The 23,729-nt window shown below is 38.9% G+C and overlaps 2 protein-coding genes across 11 annotated transcripts in view; both read right to left on the reverse strand.

Annotated features, from left to right (window-relative positions):
- Positions 1–16,544, reverse strand: part of LOC124392311 — a 197,958-nt gene extending 181,414 nt beyond the window's left edge. For 4 of the 8 annotated variants that reach the window (XR_006927142.1, XR_006927143.1, XM_046859179.1 and 1 more), the window contains exons 1-3: positions 16,407–16,526; positions 3,106–3,181; positions 2,684–2,758 (exon numbers count right to left, since the gene is read on the reverse strand). The gene's annotated coding sequence lies outside the window, so the exon portion shown is untranslated. Of the gene's footprint in view, positions 1–2,683; positions 2,759–3,105; positions 3,182–16,406 lie in introns of all 8 variants that reach the window. The other 4 variants (XR_006927144.1, XM_046859173.1, XM_046859174.1 and 1 more) reach the window with 3 other exon arrangements.
- A 2,772-nt stretch (positions 16,545–19,316) lies between these two features.
- LOC124392548 (BTG3 associated nuclear protein) overlaps positions 19,317–23,729 on the reverse strand; it is a 50,541-nt gene continuing 46,128 nt past the window's right edge. For all 3 annotated transcript variants that reach the window (XM_046859688.1, XM_046859686.1, XM_046859687.1), the window contains exon 13: positions 19,317–21,113. In XM_046859688.1, the coding sequence (XP_046715644.1) occupies positions 20,994–21,113 (120 nt within the window). In that variant the 3' untranslated portion in view covers positions 19,317–20,993. The remainder of the gene's footprint in view (positions 21,114–23,729) is intronic.

Below are 23,729 nucleotides of genomic sequence, written 5' to 3' on the forward strand. Positions count from 1 at the left end.
TTCTCGAACTAGTATATGCATACTTTAAATAATCTCTCTCATATAAAGGGACCACAACAAGGCCGGGATTTGTTCACGGTCATCCCAGGTGATAAATGTTTAGAAGACTTATCTTAGGGTTTAAGTCTATGAGCAAACTATAATAAACTATAATCAAGCGTCACAAGTTGCTCTCATTCTGTAATGATTCACAAAATGTACATACGGTGTTCATCATTGTACAAAACATATACTTTGTTACTGTATTTAAGTAGATTTTTCCGTTATCAATACTTTACTTCTCTATTTATTTTTCAGACAGCTTTTTACTTTCACTCATTACATTTTTACACAAACAGCTGTACATTTTACTCCTTACATTTTCAAAACAGGCTTGTTACTTTAGCTTTAATATTTTTGCTGAAATGTCAAAATTTTCTCTTCTCATTGTGCACCGTTTTCATCCTATCAACCTATTTCTTGTCATTACATGGTTTTCTCAATCTACCTCTGGTGTATCATTTTCTGGCTCTCACACACCACAGACGTAGGCTAGTTTACAAAGCTCATAACGAGCAAGGCAGAAGGCAACAAGAAGTGTGGGGTTAACATGGATGAGACAGAGGGAGTCAGCGGTGTAAACATGACAGAGAACAGAGACATTCCTGATCACCTGATCATTATCATCTTCTCTCTGTTTGTGTTCTATATGGTGGATGTTCAGCCTGGATACATTCATTAGGTAAGAACATTTTTAATTCAGTTTGTATATTTACATATTTGTAATATATTAATTTGGGCTGTCAAAATGTATTAGTTAATAACATGTTAATGCAAATACATTTTAACGGCACAAATTTATTTAATGCACTTCTGCAGCGTGCATTTATGTTTGACCATTTTTAACCAGATATAAATGAATGTATTTTATATATATATATATATATATATATATATATATATATATATATATATATATATATATATATAAAGAGTATTAAAAACTTATTAAAAAGTATGAATTTTGGGTACATTTAGAACAGAAAAAAAAATGTGTGATTAAGTTGCAATTAATCGTGAGTTGACTTGTGATGAATCGCAATTAAATATTTAAATCGATTGCCAGCCCTAATATTAATGAGGTGAGGTCCAGTTACCAGCATGACACTAAAACAGTCTACTTTTTACTTAAGAGCTCATACTTCTTTACTTTAAAAGTATAGTTAGTACCAGAATCTTTTAAAACATGTCGGCTGCGCATCTATGATGCAAATCTCCCGTTCCACCACATCCCAAAGGTGCTCTATTAGATTGAGATCTGGTGACTGTGGAGGCCATTTGAGTACAGTGAACTCATTGTCATGTTCAAGAAACCAGTCTGAGATGATTCGCGCTTTATGACATGGCACGAAGTAGCCATCAGAAGATGGGTACACTGTGGTCATAAAGGAATGGACATGGTCAGCAACAATACTCAGGTAGGCTGTGGCGTTGACACAATGCTCAATTGGTACTAATGGGCCCCAAGTGTGCCAAGAAAATATCCCCCACAACATTACACCACTACCACCACCAGCCTGAACCGTTGATACAAGGCAGGATGGATACATGCTTTCATGTTGTTGACGCCAAATTCTGACCCTACCATCCGAATGTCGCAGCAGAAATCGAGACTCATCAGACCAGGCAACGTTTTTCCAATCTTCTATTGTCCAATTTTGGTGAGCCTGTGCGAATTGTAGCCTCAGTTTCCTGTTCTTAACTGTCAGGAGTGGCACCCGGTGTGGTCTTCTGCTGCTGTAGCCCATCCGCCTCAAGGTTCGACATGTTGTGCGTTCAGAGATGCATTCTGCATACCTCAGTTGTAACGAGTGGTTAATTTGAGTTACTGTTGCCTTTCTATCAGCTCGAACCAGTCTGGCCATTCTCCTCTGACCTCTGGCATCAACAAGGCGTTTGTGCCCACAGAACTGCCGCTCACTGGATATTTTGTCTTTTTCGGACCATTCTCTGTAAACCCTAGAGATGGTTGTGCGTGAAAATCCCAGTAGATCAGCAGTTTCTGAAATACTCAGACCAGCCCGTCTGGCACTAACAATCATGCCACGTTCAAAGTCACTTAAATCACCTTTCTTCCCCATTCTGACGCTCGGTTTGAACTGCAGCAGATCGTCTTGACCATGTCTACATGCCTAAATGCATTAAGTTGCTGCCATGTGATTGGCTGATTAGAAATTTGCGTTAACGAGCAGGTGGACAGGTGTACCTAATAAAGTGGCTGGTGATTGTATGTTTGCTCGGGCAGCTTTGTACCTTTTATTCCCCCTGTAGTAAGTACACTTAACACAGAATCAAATCAGGGCTCTGAATCCAGTTTCTAAACAGATCTTCTATATCTAAGATCTACAATCTTCTATAGCTGCACTCAACTCGACTCAACTCAACCTCAACTAGCACTGGAATCAAGAGTACATGACTGCTGGGAAAAGAATAAAACAACTGATGCTCTTCTCACCTAATTTTTTTTTCAAGAATTAAAATAATGATCTCTCCGATGTTAGAATTGTTACACTGTTAGCATAAAAGCAGGTTTAAAACAACACACCAAAAATTGGTATTTTCTTGTGTGCAATAAATCGAGACAGAGAAGAATATACATATATTTCAAACCCACTAAAAGCTCTACAAGTGTTGCTTCATTTACCTGGAGCAAATCCAGCTGGAACACCATCTATGATTCAGTTCTCAGGATGCATCTTTTTACTACACAGATCACTGGCTGGTATATGGGAGAAAGATTAAAAGTGACATTTGGCAGAAGAAGAAAACAATGAATAAAAAGCATGACAGAAGTTGGGAAAGGATATAATAAATAAAGAAACAAGGTTTATCATTATAACAGCGTGAGACTGTCATGGTTAGATGCATTCACAGGAAAACTAAACTGTCAATAATCCTCAATTACACAAAGACACAGTGTATGAACAAAAGCTATGGTCTCGTACACAAATGCGATGCATGTATACCTCCATGCTTTAAACCTGGGATGTACAGCCATTTGTCTACATTTTTCAAAGCAGACAGAATATACTGCATTGTACACAACAAACTGAAACAGCTACTAACTGAATTAAAAAGCAGAGGAAGAGGAAGATGTTATCTGATTGGGGACCTCTGCATGCTTGCTTCACTCAAGCTGCTCCTTTGCCCAGGAAAGTCCATGGTAACATGTAACATATGGTAACATATGGAAGACATTGTAAGCAATTACCATACAGTAGTTCAGTTATTCATACAAGCAATATGTAAACAGTCAAACCGCAGAGTTCATTAGTACACAAAGACCAGACAAGTCAGGTTAAGGGGTCTGGCACCACTAAAGAGCTCTGTGAATACTTGTGTGTTTGTGTATGTCTGAGTGTGCATTTGGGAAATAGTAGACTATGACAAACAGGTGGCACAGAACCACAGAAAGAAAAGAATCAATGGTATAATGTGAAAACCCGAACGTCAAAATTCATAATATGCTCAATGCTGGGACAGTTTACGAAGTGTTCAAGGAGATTAAGGATGTTTTCACAGTTGTCTTTTTCCAGACTCTGGGCCTTAGATTTGCAGTTTACATGCTGTCGGGAGCAGTCCAGGAACTAATTCCTGGTCCTCATAAAAAATGATGACTGAAGCTCACTTAAACCAAATCCACCAGTGTGTAATCTCTTTAATTATACAGTGCTTTTAACAGTGTAAATTGTCACAAACGGGTATACAGAAATCTTATTATACAATAAGACTGTACAAAGACTATACTTATAATCTTACACTCCACTGCTCATGTTAGTTCTCACTATCCAGTGTTCTGTATTGTTTAATGACTATAATCACACTTTTGATGTCACCCAAATGAGGATGGGTTCCCCTTTTGAGTCTGGTTCCTCTCAAGGTTTCTTCCTCATGACATCTAAGGGAGTTTTTACTTGCCACAGTCGCCATGGCAATGCTCATCAGGGACAAATGCACACCATTCACCTTGACTGTTGATTTCTGTAAAGCTGCTTTGAGACAATGTCTGTTGTGAAAAGCGCTATACAAATAAACTTAAGTTGACTTGACTTGACTTGACAATAACGGCTCATGGTTTACAATTATACCTGCAAACAAACATGCCATGCATCTACAAAGGGTAGTTCAATTGCTTAAATAAACCTAGCTAAACCTAAACTTTGTTCACCTGCATACTGAATAATGGCATATGAAGTTGCATAAAAGTTTTGGAAAAAAGGATTTTGTATTAATGAAAGTGTGCTATAATGACCTCCTCCCTAAATGAACCCCAAATTCATTTGGGGCTTCTGGTTTTGGCTGTGGAGCCTGGCTTTTGAGCCAACTGTGAAAACACCTTAAGATGTGTTTATAGATTGTCTGATTGCTTTCTACAGCCATCACATGAATATGCCTCACCAAATTACACATTATGTTTGTTTTTGAAGTGATAAAAACATTTTCTGCAGCAAACTACTTTGTTATATATTAAACTATATACAAAAAACACATTTTCTGCAAACGTTAATGCATAGTTATTTTATATTTGATAAAACTATATAAAATATACTAATAATCATTTTGTGTATACTACTTATGTAATATGTAAAACAATACACTTATTACACTTGTTATTTAAGCTTGCAAATGTTTTATGGTGCCTGCTAGCAGTCATCTTGTTGTATGAATTTTCAACCCAAAGGTCCTTAATGTCTGAAGATATTCTTGAGCCGACTTGCATGCACAGCATGATTAAGATTTACACACAGATTTTCAATGATGTTCAAATCAAGGAATGTAAGGGCAATTTCACAAGTTCATCTTGCCTTTCTAAGAGCAAGTAACCTTGATTTGTGATGTTTTGAATCACTGTCCTGTACAGAGGCCAATCCTCTTTCAGTTTCAAATGGAAGGTTGGCTTTGAGGAAAAAAAAAAACCTCTGTCATTTGGCCAGGTGTGCCCAAACATTTGTGTCGAGCAACAATGCTTTTGCATACCGCTATAAGCAATAAAATGTTTGCCTTGTCACTGTGTTTCTTTTTTCTTTTTTTTACCATATTTACTATAATATTAAGACTGCAACAGAATTGCTACTACTTATAATTAAGTAAACCTTAACCTGGGAATTCATTCATTATTTTGCTTTGCTTATCACTTTTTACACTTAAAACTCACTTTTAAACTCAACAACCCTTCAATCACTCTTTTCACTTATAACTTTAAATAATTTTTAAACTATTGCAAAAACACTTATTTCTTTCTTTATACAGTGTTTAGGTCTATCTTTTTTAGGGATGCACCGAAATGAAAATTCTTGGACGAAACCGAAAACCGAAAAAGAGGAAAGCAAGGCCGAAAACCGAAACACCGAAAGAAATTCTGCCAATTATTATTACCATTGCACTTATGGCTATGACTGTGTACTAACCTTACTAAAATCAAGGAATTTCAAATTACAAATTATGAAAATATTTATTTATAGCACATTGCAACAATGCACAGGATAAAATTAATTAAAATTCAAACTTAAATGTTTAACTTAAATGCACTTCAATAATAATGGCCTGCTAAAAGGTTGTAAAATTAAGTATGTTCTTTCATAAAAACAAAGTGCATTCAGAACAAGTGCAACTGCTTAAAAATACAACAATACAACAATATCACTGGGAAACTTCCTGCCTTTTCAAAAACGTCCGCCACAGACAGAGTAGGCATGCTCGGAGGGGTTTTGCTTTTCTGTGCCGCGGTTCCTCTTATATTCAGCATAGCGATCGGGATGTTTGGATTTCAGGTGATAAATTAAACCCGACGTGGAGAAAGTTTTTGCTGACTCTTGAAATTTTGCGATTACATGTTTTGCAAACCGCTATCCGTGAATCTTTCTCAGATATACTGAAATACGTCCACACCGACAAGCACGTGCAGGCCGCGGTTTCTGTTTGCGTCATCACAACACACTGTTTCGGCCGTGTTTTTTCGGCCGAAAACCGAAAATGCACTTTTGGGCCATTTTTGGCTGAACATTTTCGGTGGCCGAATATTCGGTGCATCCCTAATCTTTTTCTTTATACTATTTTACTACTTTTGCTTCAGATTTTTACATTGTTTTCTATTTTATAATCCAAGTATAGTATCTTATACATTTCTACACATGCTGCTGTTTGTAGTTTCCCTATTGAACTGAACAGTGTCTTATTTTCTCGTATTTCTTTTATCAATTTTTCATTTTTATTTTTAAATGTCACAAAATTATCTACATAAAAATATTAAGCCACAAATCCTAAGCTATAAATCCCACAAATAACCAAAAAAAAAAAAACCAATATAATACAAGAACCAACTATAAATAGGCTAGGTTAAACAGATGCACACGATTGTAATTTGGATTTGACAGTCTCCTAGGGAGCTAGCTAGAATTTAAGGGCAGTATAAAAACATTGGCCGTCGACTAAACTAGCAAGATATTCCAGCGCTAACACCAACTAGGGCTTTAGTGATAAGATAGAAAGCTTTGTAGTGAATGTAGAGCTAAGAGTAGGGAAACACTGTATGTAATTGTCATGATAAATGAACGTAAATCCAAAAACCAAAAAAAACCCCTAAATATTCAACAAAATGAATCATTTTTTCTGTTTACCGACTAGACACTGTTATTGCCATATTGTGCCTGTGACTGTTTTAGTTTCTGGCAAGACAATGAGAGCATGCACAATCTGTCTTCTGGCCTGTATCTTAGGTCTAATGCAGACCAGTCTTTGTTTTGGTCATCAGCTCTGAAGGGGGATTTGGTGGTTTGGATCTAGCATGATGGCATGTTCAATGCAGACTGTATTTTAGATGTGTTGTTTAGCCATGACTCATTTCTGCATGAGAAACTGATTGCCATAGTGCTGACAAAACTGTTTTTTAAAGGTTTGACCCAAATTTCAAAGTTTGACCATGACTTTGTCTGCACAATGTAATTACAACCACACTAATCTAAAGACTTTAGATCTTTAGAGTTCATTTTGTATATAGACTGTCCCACAGATGCTTACAGAACAGCTTGAGGGACTTAATCATCTGTTAGTCAAGTGCACAGCTTCATATCCACTATGAAATTCCTTTACCATAACCATCTGCACATGTTTATATCGTTGGTTGCTAAATCTATCTCTTCCCAAAGCCTGAGTGTGTATATATTTCTGGGCATCAAACAGTGTGCTTCTAGCTAGAGCATCTGTATTGCATAAACATCATTCTGGTGTGGGTGCCAAGCACAGGGCAATATTATGAAGAAGTTTTCCATATTCTGCTTTCCAAAGAGCATTTTATTTTCCAGATGCTTCAGTCTCAGTGACTTTTCTCACATACACTAAATACACTATCACTATGTCTCTCATCACTTTACCACACACAATTGCTGAGAATGGGGCATTGATACAATAATGTCTTATAACCATTTCATTATTCTGCATCACTTATCCAGTGCATGAGTGATTTTGTAATCATCAGGCATAACATTGTGACAGTATAACATTATGACAGGTGAAGTGAATAACACTGATTATCTCTTCATAATGGCACTTGTTAGTGGGTGGGATATACAGGTGCATCTCAATAGAATATCATTAAAAAATAGATTTTTTTAGTAATTCAATACAAAACATTTAACTCGTATAATATATAGATTCACCACATACAGACTGGTATATTAAAAGTGTTTATTTCTTTTAAAGAAAAAACACAGAATTCTTCATAAGAGCAATAAAAAAAAACATTCTAGTGAATTGTTAGCCTTCTGGAAATTATGTTTATTTACTGTATATGTATTAAATACTTGGTAGGGGATCATTTTGCTTTAACTACTGCTTTAATTGGGCGTGGCATGGAGGTGATCAGTCTGTGGCACTGCTGAGGAGGTATGGAAGCCCAGGTTTCTTTGACAATGGCCTTCAGCTCATTTATATTTTTTTGGTCTCTTGTTTCTCATTTTCCTCTTGCCAATACCCCATGGATTCTCTATGGAGTTCAAGTCTGGTAAGTTTGCTGGCCAGTCAAGCACACCAACACCATGTTCATTTAACCAACCAGTGTAGGCAGGTGCCAAATCCTGCTGGAAAATGAAATCAGCATCTCCATAAAGCTGGACAGCAGAGGGAAGCATGAAGTACTCTAAAACTTCCTAGTAGATGGCTGTGCTGACCTTGGACTTGATAAAACACAGTGGACCAACACCAGCAGATGACATGACTCCCCAAACCACCACTGACTGTCCAAACTTTACACTGGACCTCAAGCAAATTGGATTCTGTGCCTCTTTTTTCTTCTTCTAGACTCTGGGACCTTGATTTCCAAATGAAATGCAAAATGTTCTTTACTTTCATCTGAAAAGACAACTTTGGCCCACTGAGCAACAGTCCAATCCTTTTTGTCCTTTGCCCAGGTAAGACACCTCTGATGTTGTCTCTGGTTCAGGAGTGGCTTGACACAAGGAATGCGCCAGTTGTAGGACATGGATACGTCTGTGTGTGGTGGCTCTTGAAGCACTGACTCCAGCTGCGGTCAGCTCTTTGTGAATCTCCCCCAAATTCTTTATTAGCTGTAAGCCATAATCATCAAAATTGAAAGAAATAAAGACTTGAAATATATCAGTCTGGGTGTGATAAAGTGTGATAAATCGATATAATATACAAGTTTCACTATTTGTATTTAATTACTAAAATGAATCAAATTTTTTTTTTATTATATTCTAATTTATTCAGCTGCACCTGTATTAGGCAGCCAGTGAACATTTTGTCCTCCTAGTTAATGTGTTAGAAGCAGGACAAATTGGCAAGCGTAAGGAGTTTGACCAAGGGCCAAGGGAAGACTGGGTCAGGGCATCTCCAAAACTGCAGCTCTTGTGGGCATACCTGCAGTGGTCAGTGTCTATCAAAAGTAGTCCAAGGAAGGAACAGTGGTGAACCGGTGACAAGGGTCATGGGCAGCCAAAAGCTCACTGATGCAGGTGTGGTCCGATCCAACAGACGAGCTCCTGCAGCTCAATTTACTGAAGAAGTTAATGCTCAATGGGTCAGGACTGTTTCGGCAGCAAAAGGGGTACCAACACAATATTAGGCAGGTGGTCACAGTGTTATGCTTGGTCAGAATATACACTCACTGAACACTTTATTAGTTACACCTGTCCAACTGCTCGTTAACGCAAATTTCTAATCAGCCAATCACATGGCAGCAACTCAATGCAATCAGGCATGTAGACGATTTGCTGCAGCTTCTGACCGAGTGTCAGAATGGGGAAGAAAGGTAATTTAAGTGACTTTGAACGTGGCATGGTTGTTGGTGCCAGACGGGCTGGTTTGAGTATTTCAGAAACTGCTGATCTACTGGGATTTTCATGCACAACCATCTCTAGGGTTTACAGAGAATGGTCCGAAAAAGAGAAAATATCCAGTGAGCGGCAGTTCTGTGGGCGCAAATGCCTTGTTGATGCCAGAGGTCAGAGGAGAATGGCCAGACTGGTTTGAGCTGATAGAAAGGCAACAGTAACTCAAATAACCACTCGTTACAACCGAGGTATGCAGAAGAGGCAGCAGAAGACCACACCGGGTGCCACTCCTAACAGCTAAGAACAGGAAATTGAGGCTACAGTTCGCACAGACTCACCAAAATTGGACAATAGAAGATTGGAAAAATGTTGCCTGGTTTGATGAGTCTCGATTTCTGCTGCAACATTCGGATGGTAGGGTCAGAATTTGGCATCAACAACATGAAAGCATGGATCCATCCTGCCTTGTATCAACGGTTCAGGCTGGTGGTGGTAGTGTAATGGTGTGGGGGTATTTTCTTGGCACACTTTGGGCCCATTAGTACCAATTGAGATCGTGTCAACGCCACAGCCTACCTGAGTATTTCTGCTGACCATGTCCATCCCTTTATGACCACAGTGTACCCATCTTCTGATGGCTACTTCCAGCAGAATAACGCACCATGTCATAAAGCGTGAATCATCTCAGACTGGTTTCTTGAACATGACAATGAGTTCACTGTACTCAAATGGCCTCCACAGTCACCAGATCTCAATCCAATAGAGCACCTTTGGGATGTGGTGGAACGGGAGATTCGCAACATGGATGTGCAGCCGACAAATCTGCAGCAACTGCGTGATCCTATCATGTCAATATGGACCAAAATCTCTAAAGAATGTTTCCAGTACCTTGTTGAATCTAGGCCACGAAGGACTAAGGCAGTTCTGAAGGCAAAAGGGGGTCCAACCCTGTACTAGTAATAAAGTGGCCAGTGAGTGTATACCATGTAGCTTGTATAATGCTTGAACATGCTCCCTACTGTCATGATAGATACATACATAATACATAAATAAAAACATAATGATGTCATCTGCTGTATATAAGTAGGATCTTTCCATAAGAAAGGACCAATATTAATGTGAGAACACAGAAGCAGATCACACTTTTGTGTTTGTAGCACAGATGAAGAACTCTGCGAACTGTCTGCCCTCTGAAAAACCCCGAAACAAGAAGTAAGCAGTAGTAAATATTTTCCATACTTAAAGCAACCATCCGTGTGGAAAAAGGAATAAATATTTAAAAAATTCACAAGTGTTAAACACATGCTCTTGCACACAAAACCATACACCCTATAGATGACTTTTGCTATATCCTCAGGGATGTAAGCCATGATTTGGCCAACAGATTATCAGGTGGAGTTTCATGTTAATGAATGTAATCATTTAAACATCATTTGGATTCGATGTAGCAGGAATAATATTGGGCTGAATGCAAACACATGTTCAGGCTACAGTCTGAATGAATGATTTGTATTTTTTTCCTAGCTAATATAAAATATGTTTGTTAAGAAATCAACCCCCTGTTAAGGCTTTACCAGCTGTAAAGATGTGGGATTGTTGAAACAGCAGACTAATCAAAGAATTTACAAACTGCAATCTGTAGGTGGTAAATAAATGCCTAAAACATCGTAACAAGTATTTAAGCCAAACGGGAAATGAAATAATTATGAACAAAATGTGTGAGAAAGTGTAGCTGAAAACATGGTGAGGTCATGTTACAATTAGGACGAGAAAATTGGGTAAAAACAAGGCAGCTACAATAAATAAAAGTTGTATAACTAGAGTTTGGGGTGGGGGGGTGGGCGTTGAATGCACTTTTGTACAGGAATTGTACAGGAATAATGTTTCCCCTCAGTCTACCTCACTAATTATCAAACCTTCAAAAGAACAACACCAGATGTGAAACTCAGCATTCGCTCAGACACAAACACTTTGACACAGACCATGTCCCAAACTTCCACAAATATTTCACACCTTCACACTTCACCAACAGACTTTTAAGACTGTGTAGAACCCCTGACCTGAAACTGATGTTTGCACAGCAAAAGCACAGCAGATGACCCAAAAATGTTTTCCCTCGTCCTTTCATCTTCTAAATTTCAGATGTAAATCATTCTATAAAACAGTAGCTGGAGAAAAAAAAAACGAAACAAATCCTTTTTGTTTGGTGCTGATTACAGAGCAGAGAATCCAAACCTCAAAACCAGACAAAGTCTTCTTCTTACATCAGAACCATGGCTCAGGTCTCACCTTCTGTTTTATTTTAAATCAAGCATATTGCCTGAGCCAGTTGATTTGGCTAGGAACCTGCTCTAGCTCTAAACCTGAAAATGTAATCATGCTGTGTATTTCAAATATATGTGATTTATTTCAGTGAACAAGATGTGATTGACCTTCTTTTTGTCATTTACTGCCATCACACTTTGACACACATTCCAGCCTGCATTCTGGAAGGAAGAAAGGAATGACAGACCCGTGCAGACAGTGCTGTTTGTATGATGATTAACTAAATGGCATCTTACTTTTTCTACTGTGATCAGTGAGCTAAGTGTACTGCCTACAAGTAGGCAAGAAAGGTTTTGGTTCTTACATGGTTGGTTCTAAAGACTGGTCTCTTTTTCCTTTCCCCATATTTAAAAACTGGAGTGACAGACACACCCAGGATAGACTCATCCAGGAAGAGCGAATAGGGAATGTTTTGGGTTACGTGAATATAAGTTGTAAAGAAGGCATAAATAAAACAACTTAAACACAAAAAACTCATGATACATTTTTCTAAAATGTATAATTTATGTGTAATGGCTCAACGGAGGTCACACCCTGGATATGAGGCAATTTAAGAACAGAGTTTGTATGTTTGCTGAAATGTGTACACGGTTAAGCCTGAGAGCACTCGAGGGAATCAATCCTTGTTCTTTGTAAATTCACTACAACTGACCTCTTGTGCAGCGCTTATAATGTGTGGAAGATTCCCCACTCAGTGACACATGCATGACTTTAATTAGTCACTTTGCTTCCTGTTTCTACTTTAGTGTAGCAAGGGGAATGATTATTATGGCTTCTAATATATAAAAGCAGACTTATAGGACTGCAGCACTGTAATTAGGTTTGTGGTACAAATTCTTGAAGTGAGAGTTATCGCAGAAAATGCACGTCAAGTGCTGGCCTGCATGACTGAAAGCATATATGAGGACAGTTTTTTGTTTGCACATATTCCTGCACAGTGACATATCATCAATCTAATAAATGCTGATTTTTACTGACAGTGGAACAATTATACAGCAAACGGATTAACATAGGGCCTTGCGATTTGCAAACACGGCAACACAAACGTAGCATATAGATTTGTGAAGCCATGTTGATTCAAAAGGAATTTTTATGGGAAAACAAACCTGCAATTATAAGCACTTCCTCTGAATCAATCCTGGGTGTGGATTGAATTTGAAAATGTGCTGAGAGAAGAAAAGCCCTCAGAGGTAATGGGAGCCATAAGACAAGTTTGACCTAAACCTCTGTGAACAGTGCAGGAGCAGGCTGTAAGGGTGTGGAACAAGGAATCCAAAGTGAAAGATCTTTTTTGACCCACACGCAGTGTAAAAATACTGTTTTAGTCATCAGTGAAAACTGATTCGACAAGTCTAAACTTTTATAATCCCATTACTGGAGATGAAAAATCTGACTGCCAAGGCCAAAGCTCTTAGGTCTTTCCTTCTTTCAAATACTTGTTTGTAGTTTTTCTTTAGCATTCCCTTCCCGAAAAGTGTAACCTAGAGAGTTTGGGCATTAAATGCACCAGTCTGAGTGCCTAACAATTATCTTTTTCACACCACAGTCCAGGACTGATATTAATCTCTCATTTATTAGGATACATGCAAGGCAGCCAGAACAGGGTTATACTAGTTTGGGAGAAAAAATGGAAAGGAGCACTAAGTGGTCTATCCCGGGACTTTACACTTCCGCACAGGGCACGACCCGGTGTGTCTGTCTGGAACATGGAGTTCTGAGACAGTGTGTTAGCAATGCTGCTGCTCCTCTTCACTCTATTTCCCATGTAAGCTTCAGTTACACCCATGTATACAAAAATCAAAAAAATTTGACCTAAAAGACTCCAGTGGAATAATAAGTCAATTGCTGAAAGTTAGTAAATACCGAGTCTATTAAGGACATCAGACTCATATGTAGATAAGTATAAAAATACATAAAAAGTTTCCTCCCCTGAAATGGCCTCTTAGTGCTTGCATATTCTAGCGTTCTAGGAGTCAAAAATTATCAAATGTTTTTGGCTGCAACTGAAGCATGACTTGAATCCCACATCTGGCATGACCATAACAAAGATATGAAAAAAGGAAAATCGAAGGCAGCTTTTCCCAGACCAGTGAGCCTTTGTCTTCAGGGAGAAAAAAGTTGTATTGCATTAACAAATAAGAGCTCTTTCTCCCATGGAATATGAACACGTTATTCCATACAGGAACCTAGAGCCTAGCCCTGCTCACAAAACAATAGACTATTCAGCATTTGTCAAAAAATCCCTGACTATGGATGTGTCAGATGTCAGACTAAATTCAGTTATTATATCCCTGATGAATGCTGCATGTTTAAAAAAATATATATTTTGCAGAATTTCCATGATTCCAAATTATTTGTCAATAAAATATGATTAGTCTTAGCATCTGTCCATTATCAAAACAATCCTACCTCTTGTGCCAACATTTCCTAAGTTCACAAATACTCTGTGGACTGAAAACATTTCAATACCTAAAATGGAGCTCACAGGACTTTTACTCGGCACTGAATAGTTTTGAATAAAGCCCGTGATTATTTGGCATGACACGGTGAATCCCACTACTAATAGCCTGAAGTAATGGCTCAGGTTGAGTAGAAAACATTCCAGAGAAACTAAAATGTTAATTGTTCAATTACCAAATTGCAAAGGCCAACATTTAGTGTGAATATGTTTTTAGTTATGCAATTCTTAAAGACAAAATTCTCTGTTTGAAAGCCAGTTGGATGCAGTTGGATGGTTTCTGCTGACATAAACATCAGTTTTATAGATTTCCAATACAGTACAGATACAGTATTAAATGTGCGTACTGAAATGTCTCTGGGATCTCTGCCAAAACTGTTAGTGTTGACTTATGCAGAGCCAGTTTGGTTAACACGTTCCTGCATATACCTTGCACAAACTCAGACTGTAACACAGCCCCCTCTTACAGCTGATTGTTATTTGCCTCATTTGCAAAAGGAAACTGAAGAGATTTGACTTGGAGGCTGCCTCTGTCTCTCCACTCGCTAATTTGGAGCACCAACAAATTGCTTTCAGTCCTGTGGAAGTTCTGCAAGAGTAGACATCTCGCCATAAATCTACATAATTAAGCATTCCCACACGTTACTACTGAACAAATAGAAATGAAAAGATAAGATATAATTGATGATGTATAATAAATTGTTGGAATTGTTGGAACATTCTGGGTAACAAAATCAGTCATGGGTGAGAATCGAGGGTAATTGTCATCTTAACCAACTAATAGAACAATTTAAGTGAAGAAAAAGTGAAGCCTTTACTTTTTTGCACAATTATTTAAAAAGTACTGTATTTATTTATTTTATTTTTTTTTTTTTCTTCATATTTTCATTATGCAATCCAGAAACTAACCAGAGACATGGCAGTGTGACAAATGCTTCAGCTATTATGCTGAACGAACCATAGCCCATTAGTGCGCTATACATAAACGAGTATTGTTTCTGGCAAGCAGTTTCGCTGCTCCATTTTAATAAGGCACATTTTTATGTATCGTTGAAAATATATCCTATAGTGTGATGCTGAATTCTAGACCAAAGGAGATGTAATCTTAATTACAAGAGAACTTGCATTCCTGTCTTTACAACTTGGGGCAGCGTAAAATGTTTACACATTACACAGATAGACAGAAGACGTGCTGTTCGATGTGAATCACACATTCTCAATGTGCAAGGTGCAGCTGGTATGTCTCAAGACAGGACACCCAGCATCTCTCCTCCTCTTTACAGTCAGAGCGCCTCCCACACACACCCCTATCTGACAGCATCACCATGACTTACAGCTTCCATTAGAAACATTTACTGCTGCTATGGGAAACCGGAAAATGGTGGGGGTCCACTTTTTTATCACAGCTCTGGTATGTCAGTGATCTTGTAGTTTGTGGGCATGTGGTGCCAAGGGAGGAAAAGTTTGATGCTTTAAATGTTTGAAGGTGTGTTGAAAGAGGAAATCAGACAGGGCCTTGTGGCGCCAGGTTTCATCACTGCCACCTTAAAGGGAAGGTTCCCTCTGAAACATGTCCATTACGTTTCCACTGAAAGATGTGATGTACTTAAAGATATGCTGCTGTTGGATGGTTTGCCAAGAGTTGGCTCAGTTAGTTAGCAGTCTAGGAGAAGATCCTGTTGATGTGGTTTTAGGATGGACGCTAAAGCTGTGGAACCTGATCTGTTTATAAGCAGAGTGTACAGATGAGTCTCATCTAAAGAAGATAAAGTCAGTTCAGAATTTGCTTACAAACTAAACATCTTGTGAAGAGCGCATCATTAAAAATACTGATATGCAAAATGTTTAGGACTTTTTCCTAATCTCTGTGAGGTCTCTGACATTCAGGTAAATAAATGAGTGTTATTTGTTAGATATTTGGAAATGAAAGCCAGAAGAGGAAAGTCATGGCTCCATTGCTTTTTTAATACAACCTAACAGTTTGTTTGGGTTAAGCAGCATCCTGGAGAAAGTAAATAAAGAAGTTTTAACAGGAAATATAAGTGCAACTAATGTTGTGTGGAATGGAAGATTCGTTTCTGTCCATTCTGCATGAAGAGTTATTCATGCCAGGAAATGCTGGTATTCTAAGAGAACCTATACGCCTGCGATGCTGAATGAACCCTGGTCCTGAACTTCTCACGTCACCTCCTTTCAGGTTCAGTCTGAGGCCGAGGCTCCAAATGAAGTGCCCTAATTCCCTGTGTTTTGTTTTTGCACGTGACTTTAAGTGTAGCAGCAGAGGTAAGTGGACTCACCCTCAGGTTACACTTTAGAAACGTGAGCTCAGTCGTGCCGGAAGAACGCAGAGTAACAGCTCCGCCATAAAGCCCTCGCGCTGCGTGCTAGAACCCTGGCGCGCGCCTCCAGCTCCGCTCCATCCGCGTATCTTCGCGCGCGCACGCACGTGCCGCTTTGCGCGCGTCCCCGCCCACTCAGTAGATAAAATTAACCTCTACTCTACCAGCGCGCCTTAATTCCTCACACTCCACACACACACACACACACACACACACAGCGCCGCTTTTCAGTAATATCGAAAAGAAAAACAGGTCTAAATTCAAACGTTGGGAATAAAATGAAGCCATGCAGCTGAGATGCCTCTCAGTCAAGCCCATGGGAAGTGCCAAATTCTGTCAGTTCGATGAGAACATGCCTGTTGGGAAATTTACTCTTTCTGGAGTCAAGTTTTCTAATAAAAACGTACTAGACCTTGGGAAAGAGCTTAGAAATGTTAATACCGAACAGAAATAAGAAACAAAGCCGAGCACACAAGAGTTCTCTGCGGATGAGGTCTCTCAGCTACTGAACTCTTCATCCCCATGAGCCTGATCCATTCTTTCCCACTATAACCACCCATGACCTCTTTCCAGTGTTTATAAAGCGATAAATGTCCTATTAGGCAATGTTTTTTGGTCGGAGTGCAGCAGGAAGCATTCATTAAGAAAAGCAAGTGATGTAATTTTCTGGACCTGTGTTATAAATTGTGTCATGTGTCAAGTGTTATAAAGTGTTATTAAGGGTTATAAAGTCTGTGTCAACCTTATATAAACCACTGAATTTACATGCTTGCCAGGTAAAATCTACATTTCATTGGAACCTCCAGCGTCACTGGAAAACCGACCATAAATATCAGTCATGTTTCCAGGATTTTAGACATGGTGACAAAATAGGAATAGAGCAGCAAGTGCACTGGGAGTAATGGGTGGCATATATGTTGTATATGTAGGTCATGCATACTCATAAAATCTGAATTGTTATTCGGTGCAAAAACTCCAGGATTTATAGAAGTCTCAGAAATGTGATCAGAGACCAACAGCTGGTTGTCCAAATTAATGAAAATGTTTATTAGCCCTTCTAAGTGCTGTGCAATTACTTGAATAACCATCACATGATAGCTTTTCTTATCAGGAAAAAAAAGAATACCCAATCTTTAATTGTGACACAGAGGCATTAAAATTACTGACATTATTGGCAGACACTGTCCTTAGGTCAGACTGAGGCTACATTCCCCCTATTTTTTATTTTGTTTTATTTGCTGCAGATCAAGTGATGATTTATAACTATTGAGCTACTTTTTAAATGTTTTATTGTGTGGTCTGCTTAAACAGCTGCAGTCTGATTCAAAAGTGTTCCCTTCCTAGATATCCTTTCCAGGCTTGTATAAAGTAAAACAGGCAAAGGGGAAATGGAAGATGGATAAACAGACCAGGAAAACCCAAGCTGAAGGTGGTGAGATACCATGAGGGAGACAAAAGGGGAGTAAAGGATGCTTGTTGTAGCAAAACTCCTGCTAAGGCATGAGAGCTTATAATGGGTCTGAAGACAGGCTCAAGAGAAGTGATGTACTGCTCACCTCCTCCTCTTTGTGTCTGTACATCTCTTAAACCCCATGCACTCCTCTGCTATTTTGTCTTTTTTTTTCCCCCATGGCCTTTTAGAACACTGTCATGACGACATGGACGAGCAGTCTCTGGTCCTGGGCCCAAGTTGTTAAAGTAAAGGAAACTGGGCCACTGCACATGGAAGTTTTCACCTGTCTCATTGTTTTTTAGACTGAGCAGAGAGGACAGCCAGGTCCCATATGAATTGGTTGAGTCAGACCACGAAAAGGGGGGTGAGTGAGGGGTTTCTGTAGCTCCAGCTTTGCCAAGACTGCCCCAAACAATTGATAGTAGAACAAAGACAGAGGAAAGGAAGAGAATGAGACAGACAGATAAAACATATGAAGGGGAAATAGAGAGCAAAGGAGCAGAAATCTGAGAAAGACGAGTTGTGTTAAAGTGCTGGAAAGATAGCGGGAGGAAGCTTAAAATAGTGGTTAATAGACACACAGAGACGAAGAAAAAACAAAAGGAAATAGGGAAGAAGTGGGTTTATCAACGTTTGTACAACTTGTTTCTTGCAAGCACTCCAAAATACACCATTACATCACAAAATGTGTGGGAACTGCAGAGAAGCTCCAAAAAGACTCTTTATCTCTCTCTCTCCCCCAGTCTTCCTGATACGCATCACCAGAGACTTACTCCTCCATCTGGAGCATACACACACACACAGATATACACACAGTCATACATGCACAGACACACACAAGGAAGCATTATTGCAGGAGTGGAAGCTTAGTTGGGTCACCGTGTCTTGAGCTGTGATGAGAAAATGTGTGGTGACCTAGAGGAAGTACTTTATCCCTCTACACACCCAGTCCCCAGGATATAAAATTAACAGAAAACAGATTACTTTTTAACAGCAAACAGGCACAATAATATAGTCCTTACAATGCCCTGTTTCATGTCTATAAGTACTGCATTATCAGAAGTCAATCATCACATCATCGCCATATGTTACACACACACTCTATTGCTGCTGTATATTGTACAAATATTCTAAAGTAAACTCTTTATCTTACGTGATGCACAATTCTGCTATGTGCACTATCATGCACTCTCACACTTGTACATTATATGTACATTACTAAGCTGTCATATACTCTGTATATTGTGTTCTATATAATACTCATCTGTATTGTCCTTTGTATGTCTATTGTATTGTAAATGTATAGTGTTATGTCTCATCAGCACTCAACAGCTGGAACCAAATTCCTTGTGGTTGTCAAAACACTTGGCCAATAAACCTGATTCAGATATCAACCATCACAGAACAGGCCTCCATCATCAATTCCAAATCATGTCTTTTAATATTAATGACAGTACTGGCACTAAACCCAGATCTTGCTTCATATAGAGCAGAAAGCTTTTATAACTCAACCCATAACAGAATCATGGGAAACAAAAATGTATAAAAAGAAATCTTTTTATGTTTCTGTTCTCTATTGAATTCTGTCTGGCAGCTACTGTTAACATAAAAACATAAGCAGTACTATTACATGACATTATTCCCTTTGAACAAGTCATACACATAATACAAAACAGTGTATTTTCTACAGTGCAATTCCAAACTTAATGGAGATTCAGGAAACGTGATTATTTGTTCTAATGACACCACAGTTGAACAGTTTGACCTTGGAACAAAAAGTGGAAGCCCTATATAGCTGAGAAAACAATTAACACATTAAAGCGTGGTGGTGAAAACTTTAAATTGACCTTACCCTAGGCCTTTTAGTGCTTGCTTCTCTGACTAACAGTGTGCTTACCTGATTACTGTTGTACCATATTCTGTCCATGAATTAATAACCAAGCATTGATCAATCCATTTCTACAACTCTGTTCTGGACTGAAGTTTGAGGTCTCCTGGATACATTCCAAGTTTATTTATAAGATCAAATCATGTGTCAAATGTACACAGTTGGACTCCAAACAAATAATTTTGTGTAATGGTAGAAACTGCTTGCACCAGAACTAAAATTAATATCACAGTTAAGTCAATTTCAGTTCCATGTTGTCCAGTACAAAATGTGGGAAAGTTTGGGGGTAGCAAATACTTCTGTGACACATTGTATGTGCATGGGCTTAATTACTGTCACTGCCAAATACAAATACAAGATTTTTATCAACAGTATAAATCAAACATCAGATAAGAAAAAACATCATAAATATTTCTGCTTAATACATTTGTTGCCATAAGTTAGCAACAACCTACAAGCAACTTTAATGGGCTAATCATTGTGCAACCCAACTGAAAGCCAAACAATGGCAGCACACAAATAAAAAAAGATAATAATAACTTATATTTTAACAAAGCAATACAGTGTCAGTTATGCAGAAGATGCTCCAGAAACCTGAACCAGGAGGCAGAATGCAAAGCAAAGCCTTGATCATTTGCAAACAACAACTTTTTTTTTTTTTTTTTTTTTACATGGTAAAATCTTTTTTGTAACTTGGAGATTAGATGATCTTGAAAACTTTACAGTCAGACAAGTTGTAGTTAAATAAACTCATCTTGCACAGTGATGAAGATGCTGCACTGATGGAGCACAGATGCGGGAGGAGGGTGGGGGGTATCTTCCTTTCTTCTGTACTCAGCTGGGCCACAGCCTGTATCACATGCAGCTTTGACAAGCCTCACTGAAGCCAACATTGCTTTTGTGTTAATAAGCTGACTGGCTGCTTTCACAGTCTGTGTTTGTCAGGAGATTGCCAATAGACTGGTTGACCCAAAGGGAATATGATTTGTTTTAACTAAGTCTCTCCTGCTGGGCTTAACCCATGGTTACTCAAATAGTGAGTTTACGCACCCACACATATCACTCTTTCTCTCTTTCTCTCTCTCTCTCTTTCTCTCTCTCTCTCTCTGTAGCTCAGGTGCTACTGCTGCAGAATCGCAATGACGCATCCGTGTACTTGGAGAAGTCTTGGGTTTGAGAGAGAGAGAGCACATGAGCTGGTGTCTCAGGTGCCCACTGTGTTAACAGGCATCTGAATCTGAACCACTTCACCATTCGCACCTTGCTGGATCTGTATGGCCTCCTTCACCTCCATCTCCGCCAGAGCAGTGCCTAGTCCCTCAGTCTGAAGAGACAGAAAGAGGGTGGGGAAGAGAGGGACAGGTAAGATGAATATGGGTTGTAATGAAAACACACAAGTAAATGACAGGATTAAAGAAGAGGGATGAAAAATAGCTGAAGCAAAAATAAATAAATAAATGAGAGTGAAAGAGGCCATGGCAGCCATGCCATGACAGAAATTTATACCATGCTATTGCAATACTGTCATCACTTACATTTTTTAACTTACTGCTGTTAGCACACTGCATTAATACAGTGTTACTCTCTTTGATTACTGTTAACACTACCGTTATGAACACAACTCGATGTATGCTGTTGTGGTATTTGAGAGCCCTACCCATAATGGGCCATTGAACCAAATTGAACTGCACAGGGGTTGGATTAAGGCTATACTTTATCTCTGTCAACCACCAAATAAAAACAGTGTGTGAGGTAGAGCACGAGGGACGACTATGAGTCAGATCTGAGAGCGGAGCATGTTGAGTGAGTCATTCCTTCCTCTCACACTCGCCAAGAGACTGTACACCTGCACAACATGAAGAGGCAATGTCACTCAAGGACATGGCTCAGGCACACACTGAAGTTTCTTTTTCTCTCTTTCACACACACTTACACCACACAGCTGCAAATGCAACAGCCTACACTACATCAGTCCCTTATGTGCCATAGACCCAAAACATGGATGTTTTGACCCAACACATCCAACGGATGTGGTTTGTTTGCCAAGTGATCTGTCCCATATCCTTCAAGCACTCAATAATGAATTGTTACTGTACCACAAGAGGGCAGTGATGCGAAATTATCCTGCTTAATTCAAAATCAAAATCGGGGTTAGAAAAATTTTCCATTAATCTTTAGGCATTGTAGAATTAACATAAAATTGTATTCAAATTGTACAGTTTATTATCTTAACAAACTGTAAATATATTGAGTGGGACAACAGAGTAGCACCAAACACGGCTTGTTAATTTGGTTGAGGTGGTGCAGTAGATTGCGTGTTAAATCTCCTCTCGATCCCCCTTCACAATCTTGATCTTCATTCAAACATCTACAATTTTGTGTGTGAGTGTTATAAAGAAAGCTTGTTTCTCAATACAGTTTTATTTACTGTCTTGTGATAAACAGCAGTCTTTTCCTTCTCCCCCTCAGGTAGCCTAAAATGGCTGTGGATTGGTAACAAATAGTTCACACCACGGCACCAATCCAAGGGTGTTGGCTGGAGGTCTATGCTCTAGGACATTGAGCATGACTAAATCACAACGGCCAGTATGAAATGCACTCGGTTGAAAACAAGCTCTATTTGGCTTCTTATTTTTTAATTAGTTTGCCATGCCACTTCTGAGTCTGTTTAGATTGGACAGGAAGTGTGGCGTATCTCGAACGCTAGTGGCAGTCATTCAAGCTTTCTGAAATGCTTGCTGGCTGCTTTGAAAGGAAATAAGTCAAAATACAAAAACCTGATTACATTTCTCAAACTGTCATTAGCATTTTAACTAACGGATATAAAAACAGTACTAGTATAGTTTAATGGTTAAGGTAGTGCCTTCAGTCATGTTCTATTGAAAAAACAGATCTCAAGAAGAAAACTGGATTGGTTCTGAGAGAACAGCAGTGATACCTCGATCCATCGTACAGACATTTTCTGTTGTCATGCGCTAAGGAAGGGGGGAAAAAAGGAGCTAGGAGCCAAACAGCTGGGAAGGTGTTCCACTAGATTTTGGAGTGTGGGATCTGTGTTCATTTCACCACAAGGGCATTAATAGTGAGGTACTGATGTAGGGTGAGGAGGCCTGGGGTGCTGTTCCAATTCTTTCCAAAGGTATATAATAGGGTTCAGTTAGGAGGTCAGAGCTTAATTAAAGGGCACTCAAGATCTTCCACTCCGAACCATGTATACCAAAACTTCACAGATGTGCACAGGGGCGATGTCATGCTGGTCTTTTGGTCTTCTAGTTCAAGAGAATGGAAAATGTAATTCTACTAAGAAAATTCTACACAAATTGTGTGCCTCCAACCTTGTGGTAACGGTTTGGGAAAGAACCACTAATTCGATGGAAAAGTCAGGTATCCCAATTCTTTAGTCCAAAAGTGTGTCTGGTGGAAATATCAAGCTTCTACACCAAACAAAAGGTAAAGGCATGTAAGTCATTAGATGTGTACAATTATGTACTGCTTTGTCCAAATACAGGACATGCGTTTTACAAGGGAATTAATGATGATTGCATTAATATAATCTGCTCAGATTGGCAAAGTGGCTTGTGGCTTGTTCGTGTTCTTGGACCATAAACAGTAAACAGTGTAGATAGGTTAATTGTATTTGCCCATTATGACACCCTACAACACCACACAGTTTTTCCCCACATAAAGTAATGTATATACCTAAAAAAATCTCAAATAAGTCAAATCATTTACATTATTGATATCATGCCGTGTAAACCTTTAGCCTCCAGATGCGTGCACAACCACAGTCACACTACTTTAAAAAAAAAAAAAAAAAACCCTATTGACACTCAATTTCAAACACTTGTAATTTCAGCAAGGGCTGATTAAGCACCAGGGTTGGAAAAATTATCATTCACAAACACACACGCACATCACGGTTTTACAGCTCAGATGTACT

The sequence above is a fragment of the Silurus meridionalis genome, chromosome 10, assembly GCF_014805685.1.
Source record: "Silurus meridionalis isolate SWU-2019-XX chromosome 10, ASM1480568v1, whole genome shotgun sequence".
Lineage (NCBI taxonomy): Eukaryota > Metazoa > Chordata > Actinopteri > Siluriformes > Siluridae > Silurus > Silurus meridionalis.